The following is a 21018-nucleotide window of genomic DNA, read 5'->3' on the forward strand; positions in this document are numbered from 1 at the left end:
GGTTTGGGGGCAGCAAGCTGACTATTCAGGGCAGGCTGTCATAGACAGAGGCAGGAAGCTGGCCACAGCGGCCGGGATAGAGGTTCCAGGGCCACACAGATGGAGAGCAGAGGGCAGGATGGAGTGGACAGGAGCAGCAAGCTGACCATGGAGGGCAGGCTGCTGTTGGTTGGCCAACTGCACATAACCAAAGGCTGTGTGCACTTATGGTGCTGGCTGAATATGATCAATAAATCCCAATGATACACTGAAAAAATTAAAAGTTTATAAATTGTTATAGTTAGGTATGATAATACAATCATCCCTTTCATTAACAAAACTCAGAAATTCACCAAGAAAATCAAAGGATAGAGTGGCTTACAGTTAGGTGTTGAAATGAGCTAAAAACTAACATTTTGAAATAAAAAAATCACTGTAATTTGTCAGTTACAGTTCAGTGAACTAACTATAACTTCTGCCCTACCATGCACTACTTATGACCTCACATAAGACATCACTCTTGACAAGCTAAAGGAAATCATTGATGACATCAATGATGTTGTCTCACATTACATTGTGAATGACATCTCTGATGACATCATCCAATGAATTTGATAGTTTGCTATCTGCTTTTCTTACTGAAAGGTATTTGGTGGGGAACATCCAGACACAATTTTCAAAAACCTCTGTAGTGTTAAAGGGTGTCACCTTTCACAACATGCAGGCCAAGAAGCACTTCTGTGAAATCACCCACATTTAGTAGATATGGAGGCTTTTAACCAATATTCAGGTACCTAAGAAACATAATGTCTGTAGATATTATTGTGATCCGCAATTTATGTAAGAGTAAACTTACATGTGTAATTTACTCACAAGTGTAAGCTACCTTTTTGAACTGCCCCAGTAATGTGTCTGTAGACATTAATGCAATCTGCAATTTAGTGAACATTGAACACCTTTAAAAAGAGTTTTTGTTGATTATTTACCTTAATAAGGTGCACTTGTCACCTGACATAGAATTATAAGTCACTGCTTTACATCTATGTATTAGTCACCAATAAGGCCTGTGTTGGAAACGGGATCTCTGGCTGGCCAAGGCTTGCGCCAGAGTCAGTCAGAGACCACCACTTCCACGTCAGGGCAAGGGAGTCACACACCAAGATAACCCCTGCTCACCCTCTAGGTAACGTGACGCGAGCAGCCAGGCTAAACTTGGAGGCTATGTAGGTTAAGTGTTTGCGCGCGCACCCTGCAACAACACCCAAGGCCCACCACAAAGGAAACACCACACAAGGTTATATAAAAATAGCCTTTGTATTATACCAAAACACATTAGATAAGAACACACATTTTACAATGTGCCAATAGGCACGGGCAGAATTAACAGGGGATATGTACAAGACAGGGCCACCTGGACCACTGTCAAGAATCATCACTTTTTAGGAATAGTAATTAGCACATAGAATACCTTTAGAACAAGTTAGCACACAACCAGTAATTACTGGTAAAGGGTAAGTACCTCCTACGCAACCCTAACCACCTTAGGAAAATATTGCGCAGGGAACCAAAACCTCACTAGCAACACCTGTACTAGGAGAGAAACAACCACCTAAGTATCACCAACATTTAGGGGTATAAGCATAGGAACATTACACATGATGCATTAACATTCAGCGGTGTAGGGAAAGAAAACACATGATGCATCAAAACACATTCAGAGGTGTAAGCACAAGCAATTGCGCAAAACTCACATGAGCCACAACCTGTGGCAGTCCCTAGGCCCTCTGGCCTTGTTGGGGCTAGGACGCCCTGTGTCCCAATTGTCAGGCAGGCTGCGCAGGCAGCAAAGAACATCAGCCTAAACGTGGCAACTGCCCACAAAGTGCTGGGCAGTTGTAAACAATGCTGATGCCAATGTTGGAGCCTCGTGGGCTCAAGAACACAGGATGGCACTCAAGAGCCTCTTCGGGGCTCTAAAACAAATGTGGGCGATGAGCCTCTCTCAGGGCTCTAGCACAAAGACTGGCACTCGAGCCTCTCTGGGCTCGTAAAGCAAAATGGCACCCTGAGCCTCTCGGGCTCTAAAGCAGAAATCAAGGTGCCCCCTCGAGCCTTCTCTGGGCTCGCAAAACCAACTGCGGGCGTGGAGCCTTGTGGGCTCGAAAACGGAAAGGCACCTCAGAGCCTCGGGGCTCTGCAACAACTATGGGCGGGAGCCTCTCGGGGCTCGTAAATCTCAAATTGCCCCCAGGAGCCTCGGGGCTCCAATCACAAAAATGCGGGCGTTGTTGGAGTCCTTCGAGGACTCGGAAAACAGAAAATTGTGAGGAGCGGCCCACTGCCAAACGGGGCCGCTCGAGCACTGCCACTGCAGCCCCTGGGTCTCGTGTAGCCTTCCCCCCGCCCGGCCGTCTTGACTTACCGGCTCTCGGCGGGGGAAGGCTGGCTCTTCTTTTGGGCAGCGCGGGACTCCTCTTCCACCACGGAGCCCCGCCTGCACTCTCAGCTGCTCTCTGCCGTTCTCCCTTTCCGTCGGGGCTCTCCTTTGGGCAGCGCGAGTGCACCGGGGCGCAGAGTAGGCTTCTGCCTGATCCGGTGCTCAGAACAGCCGCGACTCTTCCGTGGGAGGTGGGGTAGGCTCCTGCCCTCCTAATTCTGGTTCCTGTTGTCCTGGAGGCCCGCCCCCGGCCTGCCTGACTTCCTGGTCGCGGGCCGGGCGGCGATGATCGATTGTCCCGGGCTGCGGCGGTGATCTCCGGGGCAAACGAGGGGTAGGCTCCCTCTCCAAAATCAATATTAATGCGAGGTAGGCACTCGCTAGCATGAATGAAGCGCTCATAAGCGCCAAAGGCAGATGAAGCGCTCCCCAGCGCTACGACAGTAACCAAAGTGCTTCCAGGCGCTAGAAGCAGAGCAAAGCGCTATTAAGCGCTGGGGACCAAAGGAAAGCTCTCCCAGGTGCCAGGGCAGCAGAAAGCCACAAAAGTCCTTCAGGAAACCAGGGGCTGGGCAGGGCCCAGGGAGGCAAGCCTTCCCCTGGGCCCAAGCAGCAGCACGCCCCTGGCAGGATTCAAGTTGGCAAACAAGAACATTTGACAAGAGGTCACAGCCTCCTTTTATACATTGAAAACCTTTGTGTAAAGGTGCAGGGTGGGGGAGAAACCAGTCGCAGCTGGTTTTGGGAGTACTTTGTTTTCCCCAGCCACCCCTCCCATTCACTAGGTAGGACAGGGTCATCAGTCGCACCACAGGGGGCGGAGCCAGCATTGTGTGGGGAAAACCCAGCTCCATTCAGGACCCAAGTGCACTCCTCCCCTCACATCAGCATGCTAATCTCAACACTCACCACTGGGCAGACCCATCCAGACATCCTAAAGCCAGGCTCCAGCCAATCACGTGTCAGCACACTCACTACATACGCACATCCATGTCTAGAAGTGGCACTTCCCCACTAGACACATTCATGCCGCATACATCATTACGCAGCATTCAATCTCACGTGCTCGCACACATACCAAACTCGACCCTGCACTCCCCACACATCAGGAACTACCATGGTCACACATATTCCCCATGCATTCCTATGGGAGGGCAGGTCACTCACCACACATCCACAGAGAGCTCACGCACTTAACACTGTACCACAGTGAAAAAGTGCGCAGAAGCCTAAAATCACCAACACCAGGTTACAGAAACAGGCTGGGCAAAAGCAAAAAGTTTCGGGGTGAAACCTGCCAAAAGGGCCAGGTCCAACAGCCTGCATAGCCAGGTCCTTTGCATTACCATCTGTAATGTGTAAAAACAGTTTACCCATATTCTTGAAATTAGCACAATGGTGTACACCTTTAGGACAGCGCTTACAGTCATACTGTGAGTTGAACCCTTGGCAAGTCAGTCCCCCATAGAACATATACTTTTAAAAAATGTGTAATGTCTAGTAATTTTCACAGAACTTCTGGAAATAAATATCTGCGGCTTATACATTTTCAGTTTATATATAAATCATTGCTAGCATTTGATGACAACTTTTTACCGTCAGAATGTGCACAGAAATCCACAGGTAAATGACGTATGGTAAGGATAAGCTTTAGTTTTTCTGATATATTGTGGCAACTGGAATTTGATTTAAGCTGCAATAGATTTTTAATGTACGTCTGCATCTCACAGTAAGTGTGCTCAGTCTCTATCTTGTTTAAATTAATGTACTGTTTGCACTTAAAAGGTTACTCGTAGTTAAACAGTGCGCAAAACATCTTTTACCACAGTGAATCAGACTTCTCAAGTATTACACTACTTCTATTTCGGACACGCACACATGAACACATAGTCTGTGTTGTAAATTTTAGTGGTCCCTTTTCTATCTACTTTATTTTCTAAAATGATCTAAAGTTTTATAGAGTATTTTGAGGAGCATTATCTTGGATGATGTCATCATTGATGTCATTTGACATTCCATGAGTGATGTAATATAAAAGGTCGTAAGTAGTACATCTTTCTTATAAAAGTAGCAGAAGTTCACTGATTGGCAAAGGTACCCAGTCATTCATCATCACACCCCAGCACCCTAGAACATTTTTACACAAACATCTACCACAAATCAACATTCTTCTCTTCAAAAAATATATTAAAGACCTGTCTCACCTACTTTAACCCATCATATGCCAATCTTCTGCAGCCCATCATCCCCAGCCCCCTCAGACTACAGGACCTCATTTACAATGTATATCTTGCAAAACTGGCCAAAGGTGATTTTGCACATTAACTTCAGTTCACGATTAATGCAGGCATACAATTGGTCATGACATGCAGTTTTTTTCAAATGATGTCTTAATATTGTTCACCATGACAAATTATACAATAAGTTATTCATTTCCAACAAAAGCTCTGGTGCAAATGGATTTTTCACTCAGTGACATTTAGTTTATCAATACATGTAATTAACGTGGTGTCTCTGGCAACATATTAAATGATTTTGTGGTCTGTGAAGTATGTCAAAATGAATAGAATTGGCCTCATTGGATTGGTAATGGTCTACACATTGTCCCTTTTTCGTTCATCTATATATGTATTTGAACAAAAAATGAGCAGATTTCATTACATTTTCCAAAATACACAAGAAATGGGTTTAACTCCAAATTACGACTAATATTCCTGGCTTTGAATTGCAGTGGAAAAATAGTGTTCAGTTTTGTTTCTTTAATAATGTTCACACATGAATTCTAAATGGACAAAGAACAGTATCCCAGAAATACAGTTATACTTATTCGAATTTGCAATATTAGGATTCGATTCTCAATGAGCACATACGTGCATAGAGCGTTGCGTACACTCATACAACACATCTTTGCTTATCATGTTGTTATGTTTTCTAGCACTTGTCTTTTCTTCTTTGCAATAATGCGCGAGTACGGTCTGATGAACTTTGTCATGTCATCAATCACACACATATCGCTAAGAGACCAAATGCATTTCAAGGCCCCTTGGGCGGGTTTAATTGTTCCCTGGGAAACAAGGACCTAATTCATTCCAATCTAATTCCATGTCACAGTTTAGGAAGCGTGATATGAAGGGGTCGCTATACCTTCACCTTATATCGACTCCCTCGCCGTTAATGCAATGACTTCGGACGTGGTTTAAGGGTAAGTGATACGGTTTTGCCAAAAAGAAAAAAAATAATTCTGCCTAAAAACATTTTAGAGGAGAAAGAAAAATAAATGTATAGAAAGTTGTCTCACATTTATTGTCAATTAGAAAATCATTTCAGATTAGGTAGATTGCAATTTAAAGGCAGAATAATTTGGGCGTTATTTGTAGTTTTATTTGGAATTTGACTTACTTCCACAACTGGCATCTTTCAGGACTGTGGCATTATGAACACAGCCGCTTGACACTAATGGACATCACATTTCTTGAAGAGATTTCCCAATTCCGTGCCCACGTTTACTTTGCCATTAGAATTAAGCTTTATTTTTAAACTTTGAATAACTCTAACTCATATGCGTTTGAGGAGTCCCACTGATGCTCACAGACTGCTTATCAGTCTTGTCTGTCAAGAGGAGGGTTGATATATATTTAACGCTCCTGATTTCCCACCTTTATGGCTGTATATAGATGTTTTTTACCTACATGTATTTATATAAATATGAACATAGAGAAAATACCAAAAAGCAGGATTTCATTTTCAGTGTCTGTGTGTGTGTGGGGGGGGTTGTAGAGGTGAAGGCTTTTGGAATAATCGTGCCTGGGGGGGAGGAGAGTGACAACATTTCTCAAGCCAGTAATATCTCTCCATCTTTTAAGGTATGCCTGTGAAAAGGCAACAGCTTCAGAAATCGGTTAGTGAAGTTGAACACTTCCCACAGAAACAGTCAACTGAGGAATGCAGAATTATGCTGTAATGATCTGTGTGTAACCTTCATGCAAATTGTGCAAGGGCTAGAAAAGCAGCTTAGCTGGATAATTAATTTACCACAAAAATATGCGTGTGTTTGGATCAGGTCAAAATTGTGGGGCATATTAGCAAGGAACAGGGAAAATTAACGCTAAGGGCGCTTAGCATAAATTTTTTCAACACCCACTATCGCTGGATAATATCGCCTGGTTATCACGTTATTAACAACGCTAAATGCCTAGGAGATACAAAATCCAGCGATAACGGCTTTTTGGTAGGTTATCGCTGGTAATGCAGCGATAAAACTACATGGATAGGGATATCCTTGTTGATAGCCCGGTGGATTTAGCCATGTAATCCACCTCCCATTGGATTACATGGCTAAATCTGAAAATTAGCAGACGTAAAAAAGCAGCATTAACCGTGGTTTGCGCAGCTTTTTTTTGTCTCTAACAGGGTTAGCGTGAAGCTTGATAATAGAAATGTCGCTTAGAGACATTTCTCCTATTATTTTGCTCTGGAACGACACCCACTTTGCATCTCATTAGAGATGCAAAGGGGAGCATAGTGAATAAAGGTGCTAACATGCAATTTTGCATGTTAGCACCCTGTTGTTGACAGGTCGATATTTTTATCTCCGCTTCTTTGGCTTTTAAAGCCAAAAAGGCGGAGATAAAGCTCTTGTTAATATGCCCCTCTGTTTCTTATGTTATATATGTGGTGTAACATGAATGTAACACTAGCAAACATATTGTGACATGTTATCTCTGTCTTTTCCAAGTCTTCATCTAGCTCATTAAAAAAGAAACAAGTGAAAACTGGAATAAAGGCTGTGAAGCACTGTTTTTTAATATGAAAAGCTTCTCTGCAAGAGAACCATCGGGCCTTTGCCAGATTAAATTGCTACCTTTGTATTCCACTGTCCTAGGAAGACTATGTTCCACTCTGATGTTTTAAGGTATTGGATATGTCTTTGACACACTGACCCCTGAGGATTCTCATGCATATAAGCCTTTTACACTCAAATATTCTGTGCCAGATTCACAATCTCCATTTCCTGGTATGGTTTTTAGTACTACAAAACGTACTACTAATTACAATTCACAAACTATGTGGGGAGTTTTATGACTTCACATTACCTATACTTATGTGTGCAAATTTATCCGCCACAAGTGAGGAGTCTTCGCACACTTAAATATATGTTTAAGTAGTAAATATGGGTGGGACTTGAGGGAGTGGGGGAAGGGACAGACTTAAGGGGTTGGGATTAGGGATGAGTGAGAGGGGTTTAGGGGGGTCACAGACATTTTTAAGGAAAGACATCACTCACCCACACAATAGACCACCAATTGCATTACTCTAGGAGTGCAGAAATGTAACTTACACTTGTGCAGTACGTTTGCACTTGGGGTTTATGAATAACAAAAGTAGCAAACTCACTCCAAACTGTAAACTTCCTCTAAGTTGCAAGCTTTTTTTGTAAATCAAACCCATAGTTTCACATACGTCCTGCCACTAGTGAGAAATATACCCTTATTTACTTTTTTTTGATAGGCTATTAGAACACCTGGATGCACCCAGAGACAGAATGTCACAATATTTATGTTGTGAGCTGAACGTGTTCATGCTTGTCCTCTGTGAGGATGAGACAAAATGTTAAAATGTGGGAAGTTTGCATGAAATCAAACAAGCCTACACAAATCTTAATTCAACTGAGTGCCTAGATATTTTCTTTTCTTTTAAAATGTAGAAAAATACCAATTGCAGCCTTTTCTTTTCTCAACATGAAAAAACGAAATGCTGTTAAATACTGATAAAATATGAATAAATAGAAAAGGAAATGTTAAAAACATAAACACCATAAACACTACACAATTGGGATCCCTTTTTATATTTCAAACACTTCCCACATACTTTCATGACCCACACATGCACATTCTAATCATGACGTTTGCCCCTTGCAGAATATGTTTACTAAGCAATGCTAATGTACACTGGAAGCACCATGCATAGATTGCTCAAGCAGCATTTGCCTCCATGGTAAAGTGGTGCTACTCAAGAAAAGACTGCGTAGCCTCTGTAGCAAACTGTTCATACGCTGGTGGCTTGAACTGCGCTATGAGCTGTGATTCAATGTGGTGCTTTGAGGGGCTGGGGTGTCAATTTACAATTGTCCCCGTCTCAAGATCATTCTCGCTCCCACTGACGCTCCTCCCAGGATGGCACAGTCCCTCTTCTTACCATTTCTTGCTCTCTTTCCTTTTCTGTTTTCTTTTTTCTCTTCTCCTTTCTCACCTTCATGCACTTTAATAAAAACAGAGGAGGGTTCAGGCGACAGCACAGGCAGCAGTTGTGTGTACTTATGCTAGCTCAATCATACAGCGAGGACATGCAGCGCCTGCTGTGCTGGGGTTTGCAGCGGAGAGCATCAAAATGGCACTGTCCAAGCGAGGCATGCAATGGGAGATCCTTTTTTACACGTTTTAGTTCCATCACATATCACAAAGGAGAAGCTATTGGAGATGTATTAAAAGCCAAGCCACACAGTGAATATTGAATACAAAAAATGGAGGGAGTGAAAGCGGCTTAAAGCAAAATGAGATCTCAAGTGAGTAATGTTTAAACACTGAAGCGGACACGCCATTAGACATAATAACTAACAAGGGGTCACGGCGCTACCGCTAGAACCGTGTCACAAACATTCTTCGGGAACAGTGTTCATAACCTGATAGATATTAGTCATCAGGTTTGATTACTTCAAGTTGGCCAGTTCATTAGTGTCCGCGACCACAGAGGCATCCTGGATATGATGACATCTGACCGCTTGAGCGTCACTGCTGTTGTCATGGAAACTAAACTCGAAGGCACCCAGTGAGGAATATGCTCGGTGTGAATCCTGGGCACATTTTAAGTCTCTACGACGCTTTCATTTTTAAGGGCTATTTTTTTTGTTTAACTTCATGATTGCATATGTGACGTTGTGACGTTCTCTGTAGGTACACACTAACTGCACCTCCTCCACGGGCACTCGACAAATCTTGAGGGGTATGCAAGTTGGCTAATAGCACAGGAAAAGTCACTTCCTACCACACCTCGCCTTGGTTAGCACCACTAAATGGACATGTCTGGCCCGCCTAAACAAGACACAATGCACCAATGCATAGCATGTTTGTGACTCTTTGGACTTTGCTCGGCCATCAGTTGAACATGCTGAGCGACTCAACGTCATCGCCTTGCAAATAGTGAAAATCACACCATGGAGCCATATACCAGAGGTGTTCTCCCCACCTTACATCCTGATTCCTCAATTCAATTTCAACAGAACACTGTGTAGGCCAAGGGTCTGATTCTGAAATCTGGGCTCAAATCTCAATCTCTGCATAAACTGTGTTAGCTCATGAATATAAATTCTGATGTTGGTGGTAAGGACTGGTGCCCAACAGTATTTCCGTGACAGATTTAGCCAGGTAAAACCAGGCAAAAAAAAAAATCCAAGCAATAGGGTACAAAAACAGCTCAAATGCAGATATTGGTGCAATAAATGCTGTGTCCACATGTTATGCCTCAATCGGAGATGCCAAACTCCTAATATAAAGTATTTGCAAAACATGGCAAAAGACACACCACTGGGTGTTAATACACGGTCCAGCTGTATTCTGCCCCACTTAGAATCCGTGCCTGAATTGGTTTTGTTCTATCTGCTTACCTGTTTTCATCAGGCCTGTTAGACCTGGCATCTTTGGTATGGTTTCCCCCTTTTTTTTTGCCTCTACCTCCTGTATTTTTGATGCTGTGCTGGATTTCGTTTTTGCTGGTATAGATGCTTTGGGCACTTTGCCACTGCCGATCAGTGTCAAAGTGCAAGTGCTCCCTGTGTAAATTCTTATTGTGATTGGTTATCCATGATTGGCATATTTGTGTCAGCAAGAAGTCCCTAGTAAAGTGCACTGAGTGTGCCAGGGCGGGTGATAACAAATGCTACTAGTGGGCCTGCAGCACTGATTGTGCCACCCACATGAGTAGCCCTAAAATGGTGTCTCAGGCCTGCCACCGCGGTGCCTGCGTGCAGTCTGTGAACTGCCATGTCCTCCTGGTCAGCCTAACCCTTCCCTTTCTGTACACATTGGTCACCCCTATGGAAGGCCCAAGGTACCCTCTTGGGCAGGGCGCAGTGTAGGTGAAAGGTAGAGCATGCACTAGTGTAGGTGACATGCTCTGGTAGTGAATTATAGCCATTTTCGTTTTTTACTATTGTAAGGCTATCTTGCCCTATAGGCTATCATGGGGAATGCTGGCTACAGTGGCTACCCGCATATCTTCCCATAGGAGCAAGATAGGACATAAAAGTCTGGTATCCCAGAACTCAGAATTTAATAACACATCTTTTAGGAAAGGTTGTTTTTAAATCCTGTATTTGAGAGCAGCACTTTTGGAAAGTTGCTGTTCTCGTGTCTGACCTTTCTGTGTGCCTTGGCCTGTTTGTGAATTGAGTGTCTGCATTGTGAGTGACAGGGGCTGGGTGGCTCCCAGAGGCTGAGTGGGCCATTCCTGGGCTGAATAGCTCCAGCTGCACCTAGAGTGGTGGGAGGGAGTAGCACCTGTGCCTGAACAGGGCTGTGCCTGCCTTCCACAATGCTGGCTCCACCTCCTGCTGGGCGGCTGACGATCCTGCCCCTCTATCTGAAAGAAAAGGAGTGGCCAGGAAAACAAAGTGCTCAAGGAACACCCGGAACTGGTTCAGACGGGGCTCAGAGCCCTCCTGCACAAAGGGAACAAAGACTTTTAGGGGTATAAGTACAGGACCCCTGACTACAGAAAATTTGATTATCCTGGATTCAAGAAGGAACCTCTGCCAAGGAGAAATCTGAAACTTGAGAAGGAAGACTGTCCGGCTGTTGCTCTGCTGGACTGTCCTGCTGTTGCTTTGCTGTCAAGGAGAGGGGAAGGACTTTGCTTGTGCTTTGTCCCCTTGCTTGAAAGAATCTCCAAGGGCCTGAGAAGAGCTGGCTCCCTGTTAAGAAGTCCCAGGAACAAAAGGACTTCACCCCTAGCTTCCCTGAACTCTGCTGAGAGAGTTCTGTCCTTCCTGGAGTGCTTGGCCCATGTGTGGTGCCTCTGGAAGTTGCACCTGTGTTGGGAATCTGGAAACCAAGCTTTAAAGAACTTACTGCAAAGTTTATCGCATCGCTCGCTTGCGGAGCGCATCCCTGTCAGTGCGAGGAAATTCCAGCCGCTCCGAAGGCCAAGATTGTCGCAGCGCCTGTTGCTGCTGCCAGAGCTGTCTCATCCTTCGTTTGCGGGACACACCAGACCGGTGCGGGAAGATTACCATCGCTGCGAGCATCGTCGCAGAGCCTGTTGTCACTGGGTGAGATCGTTGCACCGCTTGCTTGTGGACCGCATCACGTCGCTGCGAGAGTCGTCGAAGAGCCATCGCACGAGGGGCCACGAGCGTAGAAGATCGTCGCTGAGCCACGCATCGTCACCGCACTGGAGATCGTTGCTGCCCCGAAGATCGTCGCATCGTCCCTTTTACGAGCCGCTTACACGAAAACCTGAGCACTGGAATCCACGCACGGTATTCACATCTTTACCTGTACAGACCGGAGTCACCGCAACACGCCCGCTACATTGAGCGGGGTTGTTGCTTCGCCTCCCCAGTGTCTCAGGAGTGACGCATCGCTTGCTTTTCACCGCTGCAGCTTTTCACTTGGAACTTTGTCTCATCTAAAGGTACTGTTGGCTAAAAGTGACGCAACTGTGGATTATTTTAACGCAACCTTAAGAACTCCTTTGAAACCATATTCTTGAAATGTGTATGTAGGATTTTTGTTGTTTTGATCTTGTGTAGTTTAGATGAAAAATACCTTTATTTTTCTAAACTGTTGTGGAGTCAGTTTGTGGTGTTTTCACTTTTCACTGTGTTACTGTGAGTGTTGGTACAAATACTTTACACATTGCCTTCGATAAGCCTTGCCTGCTCGTGCCAAGCTACCCAGGGGGTGAGCAGAGTTTATCTAAGAGGGTTTCCTCCTTACCCTGACTAGAAGCTAGGGTCCCTATTTGGGCAGTGGTACCTACCTCTGCCAACTAGTGACCCCCAATTCTAACAAGGCCAGATAAAGGCTTCCTCACTGCAAGGTGTCAACTTAGGCTCTCATTACAAAGGGCAACGGGAATCCTACTGGTACCTTGAAAGTTTGCGGCAACTAGATAGGGCATTGTTCGAAATTGAGTTTCTGGTTGGCAGAGGTATGCACCCTGTACAAGCAGGGACCACAGTCCTATTCAGTGTAAGTCAGAAACACACTTCAAATTAACCTGTGCTCACCCTCTGGTTGCTTGGCACAGAGCAGTCAGGCTTAACTTAAGAGGTAATATGTAAACAAAAAACACACAGAAACACAGTCAAAACAGCACAAAAAGGCTCCACTTCAGTTTAGGAAAATATAGAATAATTTTATAAATAAAACAAGACCAAAACAACAATCCAATCAGTAGAAGTCGAGATATGAATTCTTATTGACTAAATGCAAAAATAGCACTTAGAAGCAAATAGCGATCAAAGAGTTAATTGGTTGCTTTGGACCGAGACAAAGTCAAGAGTTCAGGCCACCCTTGATAGAGCGCAGGCCAGCTACAGGACCCATGATGGACGCGCTGAGCAAAAGTACCTTAATCCTTTTCGCAGCACGATATGCGTTGAGGATCCCCATGCATTTGGTGTGCTGCTCCGGATTCCTCCACACAACTGCAGCGATGCTTTGGTTCCATTGAGCGAAGTGTGGGTTCAGAGTGCGGCAGCTTTGAATGTGATGAGCCTATTTAATCCACACTCGAGGGTGATGCGTTGATCTTCTCCATGCAGTGGAGGTGATCCTCTGGTTCTGAGGGCGATGCACCAGTCCGGGCCCTGCAACAGCTGTGATATGTTGATCCTGATATTGCAGCAGGGGCTGCATCGGTTCAGATTGGTGCAATGGCATCTATGCTAGGCTCTGGCAGATGTAGCGCATTTATACTCACTTCAAAAGGCTCTAGACTGGGTTGGCACCACTTGGGAGAGCAGTAGGTACAGCAAGCAAAGTCAAGCTGCAGTGTAAAGATGGAAGTGAAGTCTTTGATATCCCTAAGACTTCAGCAAGAGGCAAGCCAACAAGTCCTTGGAAATAATTCGGTTCTGGGATGTAGAGATGCAGGTCCAGTCTTCTCACTCCCAGGCGAGAAGCAGCAGGCCAACTGAGCAAAGCAGTTCAGCAACCGTCTTCCCTGCAGAATGTTCTCAGTTCCAGCAGTGTTCTGATTTGGTGGTGTCAGAGGTCCAGTACTTATAACCATTTGGGTGTTTGAAGTAGGGAGACTTCAAAAGAGATGCTTGGAAGTGCACAAGACCCTGCCTTTCTTGCCCTGGTTGCAGACTCACTTAAGGAGGGTATGCAATCCTTTGTGTGGGTACAGGACACAACCCTTTCAGGTGTAAAGTGTAAGCTCCTCCCTCCCATCCTGCTCAGGAATATTCATCAACATACAGATGGCTTCTCAGTCACACCTACCCTTCCTTTGTGTGTGGCTGTCTAGAAGGAATGCAGGAAGTCAGCTGTCACACACCCCAGATGTTTATTTTAGAGAAAGGCAGAAGGCACCAAATGGTTTAAGTAAGAAAATTCTAACTTTCTAAAGTGGCATTTTCAGAACTGCAATTTAAAAACCAGCTTACCATCAGTTGTGCTTCTAAATTGTGAGTCCAGAGACATCAAATTCGGGGGGGGGGAGGTTCCATCTCCTCCTAATTGGAAATAACTCTTATAAAATGCAGTAACGCAATCCCAATATTATCCTATTGGAAGGATAGGCCTTGTAATTGTGAAAAAATAAATTTAAGAATATTTCACTACTAGGACATGCATGTAAAACTTAAAAGTACATGTCTTTCTTTATAAATACACTACACCACGCCCATGGGCTGCCCAGGACCTTCCTTAGGGTTGACCTAAATGTAAGAAAATGGAAGGTTTGGGCCTGGCAAGTAGGCTAACTTGCCCTGTCGACAAAGCAGTTTAAAACTGCAGACACAGGCTCTGCTGATGCAGACCTGAGACATGTCTAAAGGGCAACTTAGATGGGTAGCACAATCAGTGCTACAGGCCCATTAGTAGCATTTGAATCCTAGTCCCTAGGCACATGCAGTGTACTTTACTAGGGACCTGTAAGTAACTCAGATATGCCAATTGTCTATAAATCAATGTTGCCATGTTTGAAGTTCAGAGCATAAATATACTAATGCCAACAAAAACAAGGTTAAAAAAAGAGAAGGCGATAGACATAACGTTTGGGGTAACCCTGCAAAAATGCCCATTTCCAACAGGCCCAGTTACTTAGGTTATTACTCGGTAGGCAGGCATACCCAGTGATGCTTTTTAGGTGTTATTTCTTCTTCTAACAAACAACAAGGACATATGGAATCCTATGGAATAAACATGACACTCCCTTTCTACTAACTGGCCATCCTCTCAAACCCTAACATTCTGCTAACGTTCACATTCTAGATTTCCAAGTTCAAATGCCAATAATCATGCATATGAACCACCATACACTATACTCCCAATCTTCACATATCACCATACCACCCTCCGTCCTCCATAGAGGATTATAGAAAGCAATCCATGACATCTCTAGTGAAATGAGCTAGTGCTAAGGCTCTCCTTTATTCGGCTACCTTTTCCTGTCCATTACCAGGTTGATCGTTCCTTCTAAGCAGTCAGCAGTTCACATCACACTGTTCTTTCAGGACTCAGAGGTAGGGAACTGTCTTCTGATCCATGGTCATTAACCCTCCCAGTCAAGGATGTGTATTACAGCTATGTAGGACTGTTTTTTTATTTTATTTATGAAGTTTTATATAGCGTGAACTTGACCCTAGAGGGTATCAGAGGGCATTACAAATGGTTGGGCAAGAAAATGCACGTAAAACAACCAACAAACATATATGCTGACAGTGTACGGAGTAAAACAGGCAAGGAGATAAACTAATAAGGAAGGACAAAGCACACACGTAAAAACTAGACAATGCAGTCTCTCAGGACCTGTAAATAAGTAAGTAGGTCCTGGAGTAGAAATTGGTTCATCAGCAGCATTTCAACTTTTTTTTGAATGATGCAGTTGAAGGGTTCATTCTGATATCAGGGGGCAAGGAGTTCCAGATTCTTGGGGCCATTCCTGGGACAGCTCGGTTGTAGGTTTTTTCCCCAGAAATTTCTGAGGTTTCAACAATAGGTTGTTGGAGCTTCTAGATGATCTAAAGCCAGCAGACACCTCTAGTTGTTCAGCTAAGTATTTTGGTTTGTTCAAGAGTAAGGCTTTATGGGTCATGCAAGCTATTTTTAGCTGTATCCTTGCCTCATATGGGAGCCAGTTCAGCGACTTCAGATCAGGAGTGATGGGGTTGTTTCTTTTGGATCCAGTGATGAGCCCCTCAGCAGAGTTGATGGATTCCCTTAGTAGTGCCAACTTGGATCTTGGCAGACCACAAAGAATTGGTTTTAAGCCAGTTCTGGCTTCTTAAAGTAACTTTTTATAAGGTTCATGTTCACTATCCATTATGTGATGTTACAATTAAATAGTATTTTGAAAATTAAGTGTGAAATAAGTATGAATGGAGAGAGGAGTTGGCCTAACGGCAAGGGCGGTCGACCTTGAATCTCCACGTAGCATGCTAGTTTTACCACAAGATCCATCCTGAACATGTTTTCAACCTGGCAAAAGGTTCTGAGCAGGATGAGCCTTGTTTCCTTTCCCAAAACGAGCTCAACCTTCCTGGACAAGGTGCAGCCTTCTTGGGGAAATCTCAGAATCTTGTCTGTTTTTCCTTGAAATAAAAAATACATGACTAAGTCCCACTTTTCTCCAACTGCTGGGAAAGTTCCTTCTTATAAGTCTAGAAACCTCAAGCTTCTCAGGAGAAAATTAATGAGATTTCGATTTAGAGTTTGTGTCACTTTTGTGGTGCAGCCCTGACGCAAAATGTTTTTTTGCATTTACTAAGACGTGTAATGTCACTTTGCATGGTTTAGTAAATACGAAGTAATAGCTTGATCGCCAGGCTTGATTTCTGTGACCAGCCAGTCGGTTCACTCCTCCATGCAATCCCAACATGTGCACAACTAGGGCCTAGATACACAGGACCGACTGCTGCCCTGGTGGTTAGGCCAGGTTTGCATGTCTGTTTCCATCTGCTCACAGCACACTGCTGCTCCCTGGGCATATGCACTCACTGTTGGAGACACAGGGGAACTGCACCACTCAGCCAGAGCCCTGTGTCACTTTTTGTGTAAGATAAAACTCCAGGTTCTTGCCTGCCAGCAGCCTCATCCTGAGTGTGTTGCCGTTCTTGATTGTTCTTGATTGTTGGTTGACAGGTTAACCAGGGGGTGGCATATTATGAAGGATTATGAATTCAGCTGAAGTAGCCGCTTGTCTAAGCAGCCATCTTTAGTCCCAGAAACCTCCAACCCTCACTGCCTCAATTCATAACATTTTACTCACTCCTACATTCTAGAGTCCTACAACACCACCTACGTTACAAATACACACATCAGGATGAACGTTAAAACATATGCCCCTTCTTCACATACCACAAGAGATCAACTAAGAAATGAGGGAAATTGGGAGAATCCATTATCTGGTCCTGATTCCCCCACCAATTCTTCATTTTTTCAGAGTTTCGTACATAGATTCCAGTAGCTTTTGAATAAGATCCTGTCAAACAAAATTCCTCTTTTACATTGTTCCCTAAAATCTTTCCTTGTTCTACATTCAGACTAATGACAGCTGGGCATGGGATTGTCAATTATACAGGCAATTATTTCAAGACAAAAGAGGGACCCATTTGGGAAAACATCATTGTGACAGCAAAACCTGATGCAATCTCTGCTGTATTGTCCTTGTTTGTTGCTTCTCTGTCCTTATTGTACTCGCAGGCAAAGGTCAGAAACCAGAAGGATATATTTCTTTCTCCGACACCAATGAAATGATCGACTCAAAGAAAGGGACCAATATTATGCAATAGTTCCCCAGCCCTTCACAGAACATGTTAGATTCAATTTGTTTTAAATGAAGCTTACTTTGCTCACCATCACTTTCAATAGATTTGAAGAACAGTTGTCACTTACCCACCACTTTTTATTTTACTGCTTAAGGTACATAATAGTGGCCCTTCTTCTTTCTCAATATTATGTGCACTGTGTGTGGCTCAATTGAGCTCCCTGATTAGGTCAAATATTTTGACATCAGCACTGAAGTGCAATAAAACCCTTATGTGGTGTACAGTTAAGTCGCTAATCACGAATCGATCAGGACAAAAGCCCTGACTATGTCAAAAAGAGCTCAAAGAGGACAGCATAAATTCCATCTATGGCCGGAGTAATGTGCATTTCTCCTCCTGTTTGGACGAGACAATTTCTTTCATGAACCTGATCAATAAAATCTTTTCTGAGCTCTTTCACAATGTGTCAGACTAATGCGACGGGGCTGTCAGCCAACTCGGCTGAATGAGGCTGATGGGTCTTTAAAAATGTGAGGAATAAATACAAAAACCGTCCATGGGGAAATACTGCTCTAGGGGGCATATTACCAAGCAATAGCGATAATTATCGCTATTGCTTGGTTAGAGACAAACATTTATCGCTGACCTGCGGCGATTTTTATCGCAGATAAACCTTGGTATTGACTGTAAAGTCAGCGATGTTCATGCATTACCGAGCTAATGCTCTTAGCCATGTTATCCACCTCCCATTGGATAACATGGCTAAGAACTGCTCAGGGCAGGTGTTAGCTTTTGGAGATATTCGCGCTTACCGCGAATATCTCCAAAAGTTGGTAATAGGAGATAGCGATGTCAGCGACTGTTTCCAGTCGCTAATATCTTGGCACGCCCACTTTGCATGTCATAAGTGATAAATTTCTCTGACATGCAAAGTGGGGCCCAAGATGGTCGCTATCTCCTACTAGCTGTCGCTAACTGGTGTTAGCCACAGCTAGGTAATAGGAAGATAATTTTATCTCCGCTTTCTTGGCTTTTAAAGCCAAAAAATCGGAGATAAACCCCCTTGATAATATGCCCCTAGGTTCTCTAAAAAGTTACAGGATTAGGCTGCAAGTTATTTTGAGAAAAGCTCCTATAAAACATTGCCAAATTCCTTTGCTGTTCTCTTTTGTTTCAAAATGTTCATAGGGATCAGCATCTCCAGTTCGTGATGCAGGTCTGACCCCTAAAAGTTGCAAGGCCAGACTAACTCCTTACAAGTAGAATCAAAGGGCACCACGCTGAAAACCTCAACAGTTTATTTATATTTGTCGTGTAAAGGAGATCTACCAGGACATACTCGCATTATCGCAGGTTGTTTATTGAAACTTTTGTCTTCAACCCCTGAAGATAAATGTGCCTAAATGTTTATATATTTGAACAAGTCTGATTGCCTCGTCACCCGGAAGAAGTACTTTTGACTAAGAGGCACGTTGATCGTTAGTGCGCCAGCATGTTTAACCTCAGTGATGGGATGCAATGAAGCACTGTACAGAGCTCGCCCCTTAGATACAAGTGTTTGGAGACTATCATTTAAGTGTTTGCAAAGCCAGGTGGTTCGTGCACGACCAGGAGGCCGTGGGCGTTGCCAGCTTTATTAGCGAATCAGGTACATATTATATTATTCTGGCAATGAGCAGTGGTCTTAATCATAAAAATTATATTTTACCTGATAAGATGAGATTCTGCGAACTTTTATTGAATATAATCATTTTATAATATATAAAGTATTGAAAATGACCACTTGTACAATTCTATGCCTTCATCTATTGAGTTTAGATAGCAAGCAAAAACATTAGCTAGATACATTAGTGTCTTTATTATTTATGAGATGACGGCTAAAAGGTGTAAACAAATTAACAAATATTACATATTGATCAACACAGTCTCGATTTTCATATATTTGATTAAAGGTTAGCTTCACTCATTAAAACAGTGTGTGGGATTTATACCGAGTGTATTGTGAGCTGTCACGGTTTGATTCCGTTATGGAATCTTTTGTTTAATCTAATTGCTATATTCATTTCTGGGCATAATTTCAAACTCATCTTTTGGTGGATATACCTAAAGATAACCGAGGAGCGACAGAGAGGAAACCGTTAGAAAACTCGCGAAATGTACTAGATTTTAATCCTCCACTATATTTAGATAACTATACCAGGTGAATGAATAATTTCAACGATTATGAAAGCAAACCAGCTTCCAGGATAGGAAGGTAGGCAAAGACACCTAGGCTTTATTATACATTGTACCCCAGGGAAGCAAAAGGCGGTATGTGCCTGCTTTGTAAGCCCCTAGGGCACAATGACATTACAGAAGAAGCCGCAGACGCTTATGCATCAATTTCTGTGACACTGCTAGTGTTGGCACACATGTAGCAATAGTGCTATCATGGTAGGGTGCTACCCAATTTTCATGGTGGCATGGCCCCGTGCAACTAAAAGAATCCAGTGACAAAGCAAGGGGGGCCGGATGGGCGGGTGGTCTCCCCCACTTTTACTTGCCATTTCAGGCAGCAATCCTCAATGTCGCCGTAAACAGAGAAATCTCCCCAGCACCCCTCCCATTCTTCAATGTGGTTTCCACAGGGTGGCAAATGCAGGGACCGCCACAGGCGGCCAAATGGCTAGCTACGCCACTGAAAGAATCGTTGTTGTAATACTTTTATTCGATATATATTTATCATAAAAGTACAAACATACAAAATACATAAAAACCATCTACCCAATAGTATTACATTTCCAGCAGAACAGCACAGAACAATTAAAAGAAGAAAAAAAAGGGTTTTAAAACAATACAATCATCCTAAATAGCTTTTATACATTGCCCAGCAACCTAGAGCGGATTATCCAGGCACCCGCGAGGTATTTTGCGACCCCCACAGACAATATACATAGAGGCAGTGTTTGTTAACATGATACGCAGGGCTGATCTATGATCCTTCACACCCAGAACCCTACACACTGGTTTCAACCATTTATTCCTAACATGCTTATAGGCTGTACATGCGAATAGAAAGTGGCCCAGAGTTTCCTCCGGGCAACTACAGCCTGGGCAATTTAAGTCATGCACCCCCTTGCATTTCGATCCTTCCATAAATTTCTTGAGGGGCAGAGTACCGTATCTCAGCTTCAAAAACAAAGTCCTGTCTCTGGGTAGCTGGATAAAATCCAGGAAGGGTTCCAGCTTACAAGTTGGTTTGTGATCAAGGAAGTTGGTTGTCAGGGTTCCCAATTTGGGTTTGGCATAAACCTTGGCCTCAACCCAATCCCAATATAACTTTTTGACAATTTGTTTAGCAGGTGGACATTGCGAGGCCCAAGACTCTCCCAAGCCTATAGATGTTGCCAACAACTTAAGGTTGTTAAGCCACTTTATCTTGTTGTTGACATTTAGGGATATTAATTCGTCCAGCACTCGAGCATATTCTGTTAATTCTTGAGTCCTTCTGAGGCGTACCCAAAATAACAGTGGCCTAAGATGGACTTTATCAGAAATTGGTTTTTTGCCCATGTCAAAAAATAATGGTAACAAAGGAGTTGACACTGGGAGTGATACCAAATCTCTA

General features: G+C 43.6%; 1 protein-coding gene across 1 annotated transcript in view; it reads right to left on the minus strand.

Moving 5' to 3' along the window:
* The window catches only part of GABRA3 (gamma-aminobutyric acid type A receptor subunit alpha3), a 1474619-nt gene that overhangs the window by 1290908 nt on the left and 162693 nt on the right, over window positions 1–21018 (minus strand). The window contains exon 3 of the mRNA XM_078685895.1: window positions 8612–8674. Within this exon, the coding sequence (XP_078542021.1) occupies window positions 8612–8674 (63 nt within the window). The remainder of the gene's footprint in view (window positions 1–8611; window positions 8675–21018) is intronic.

The sequence above is a fragment of the Lissotriton helveticus genome, chromosome 4_1 (assembly GCF_964261635.1).
Source record: "Lissotriton helveticus chromosome 4_1, aLisHel1.1, whole genome shotgun sequence".
Classification (NCBI taxonomy): Eukaryota; Metazoa; Chordata; class Amphibia; order Caudata; family Salamandridae; genus Lissotriton; species Lissotriton helveticus.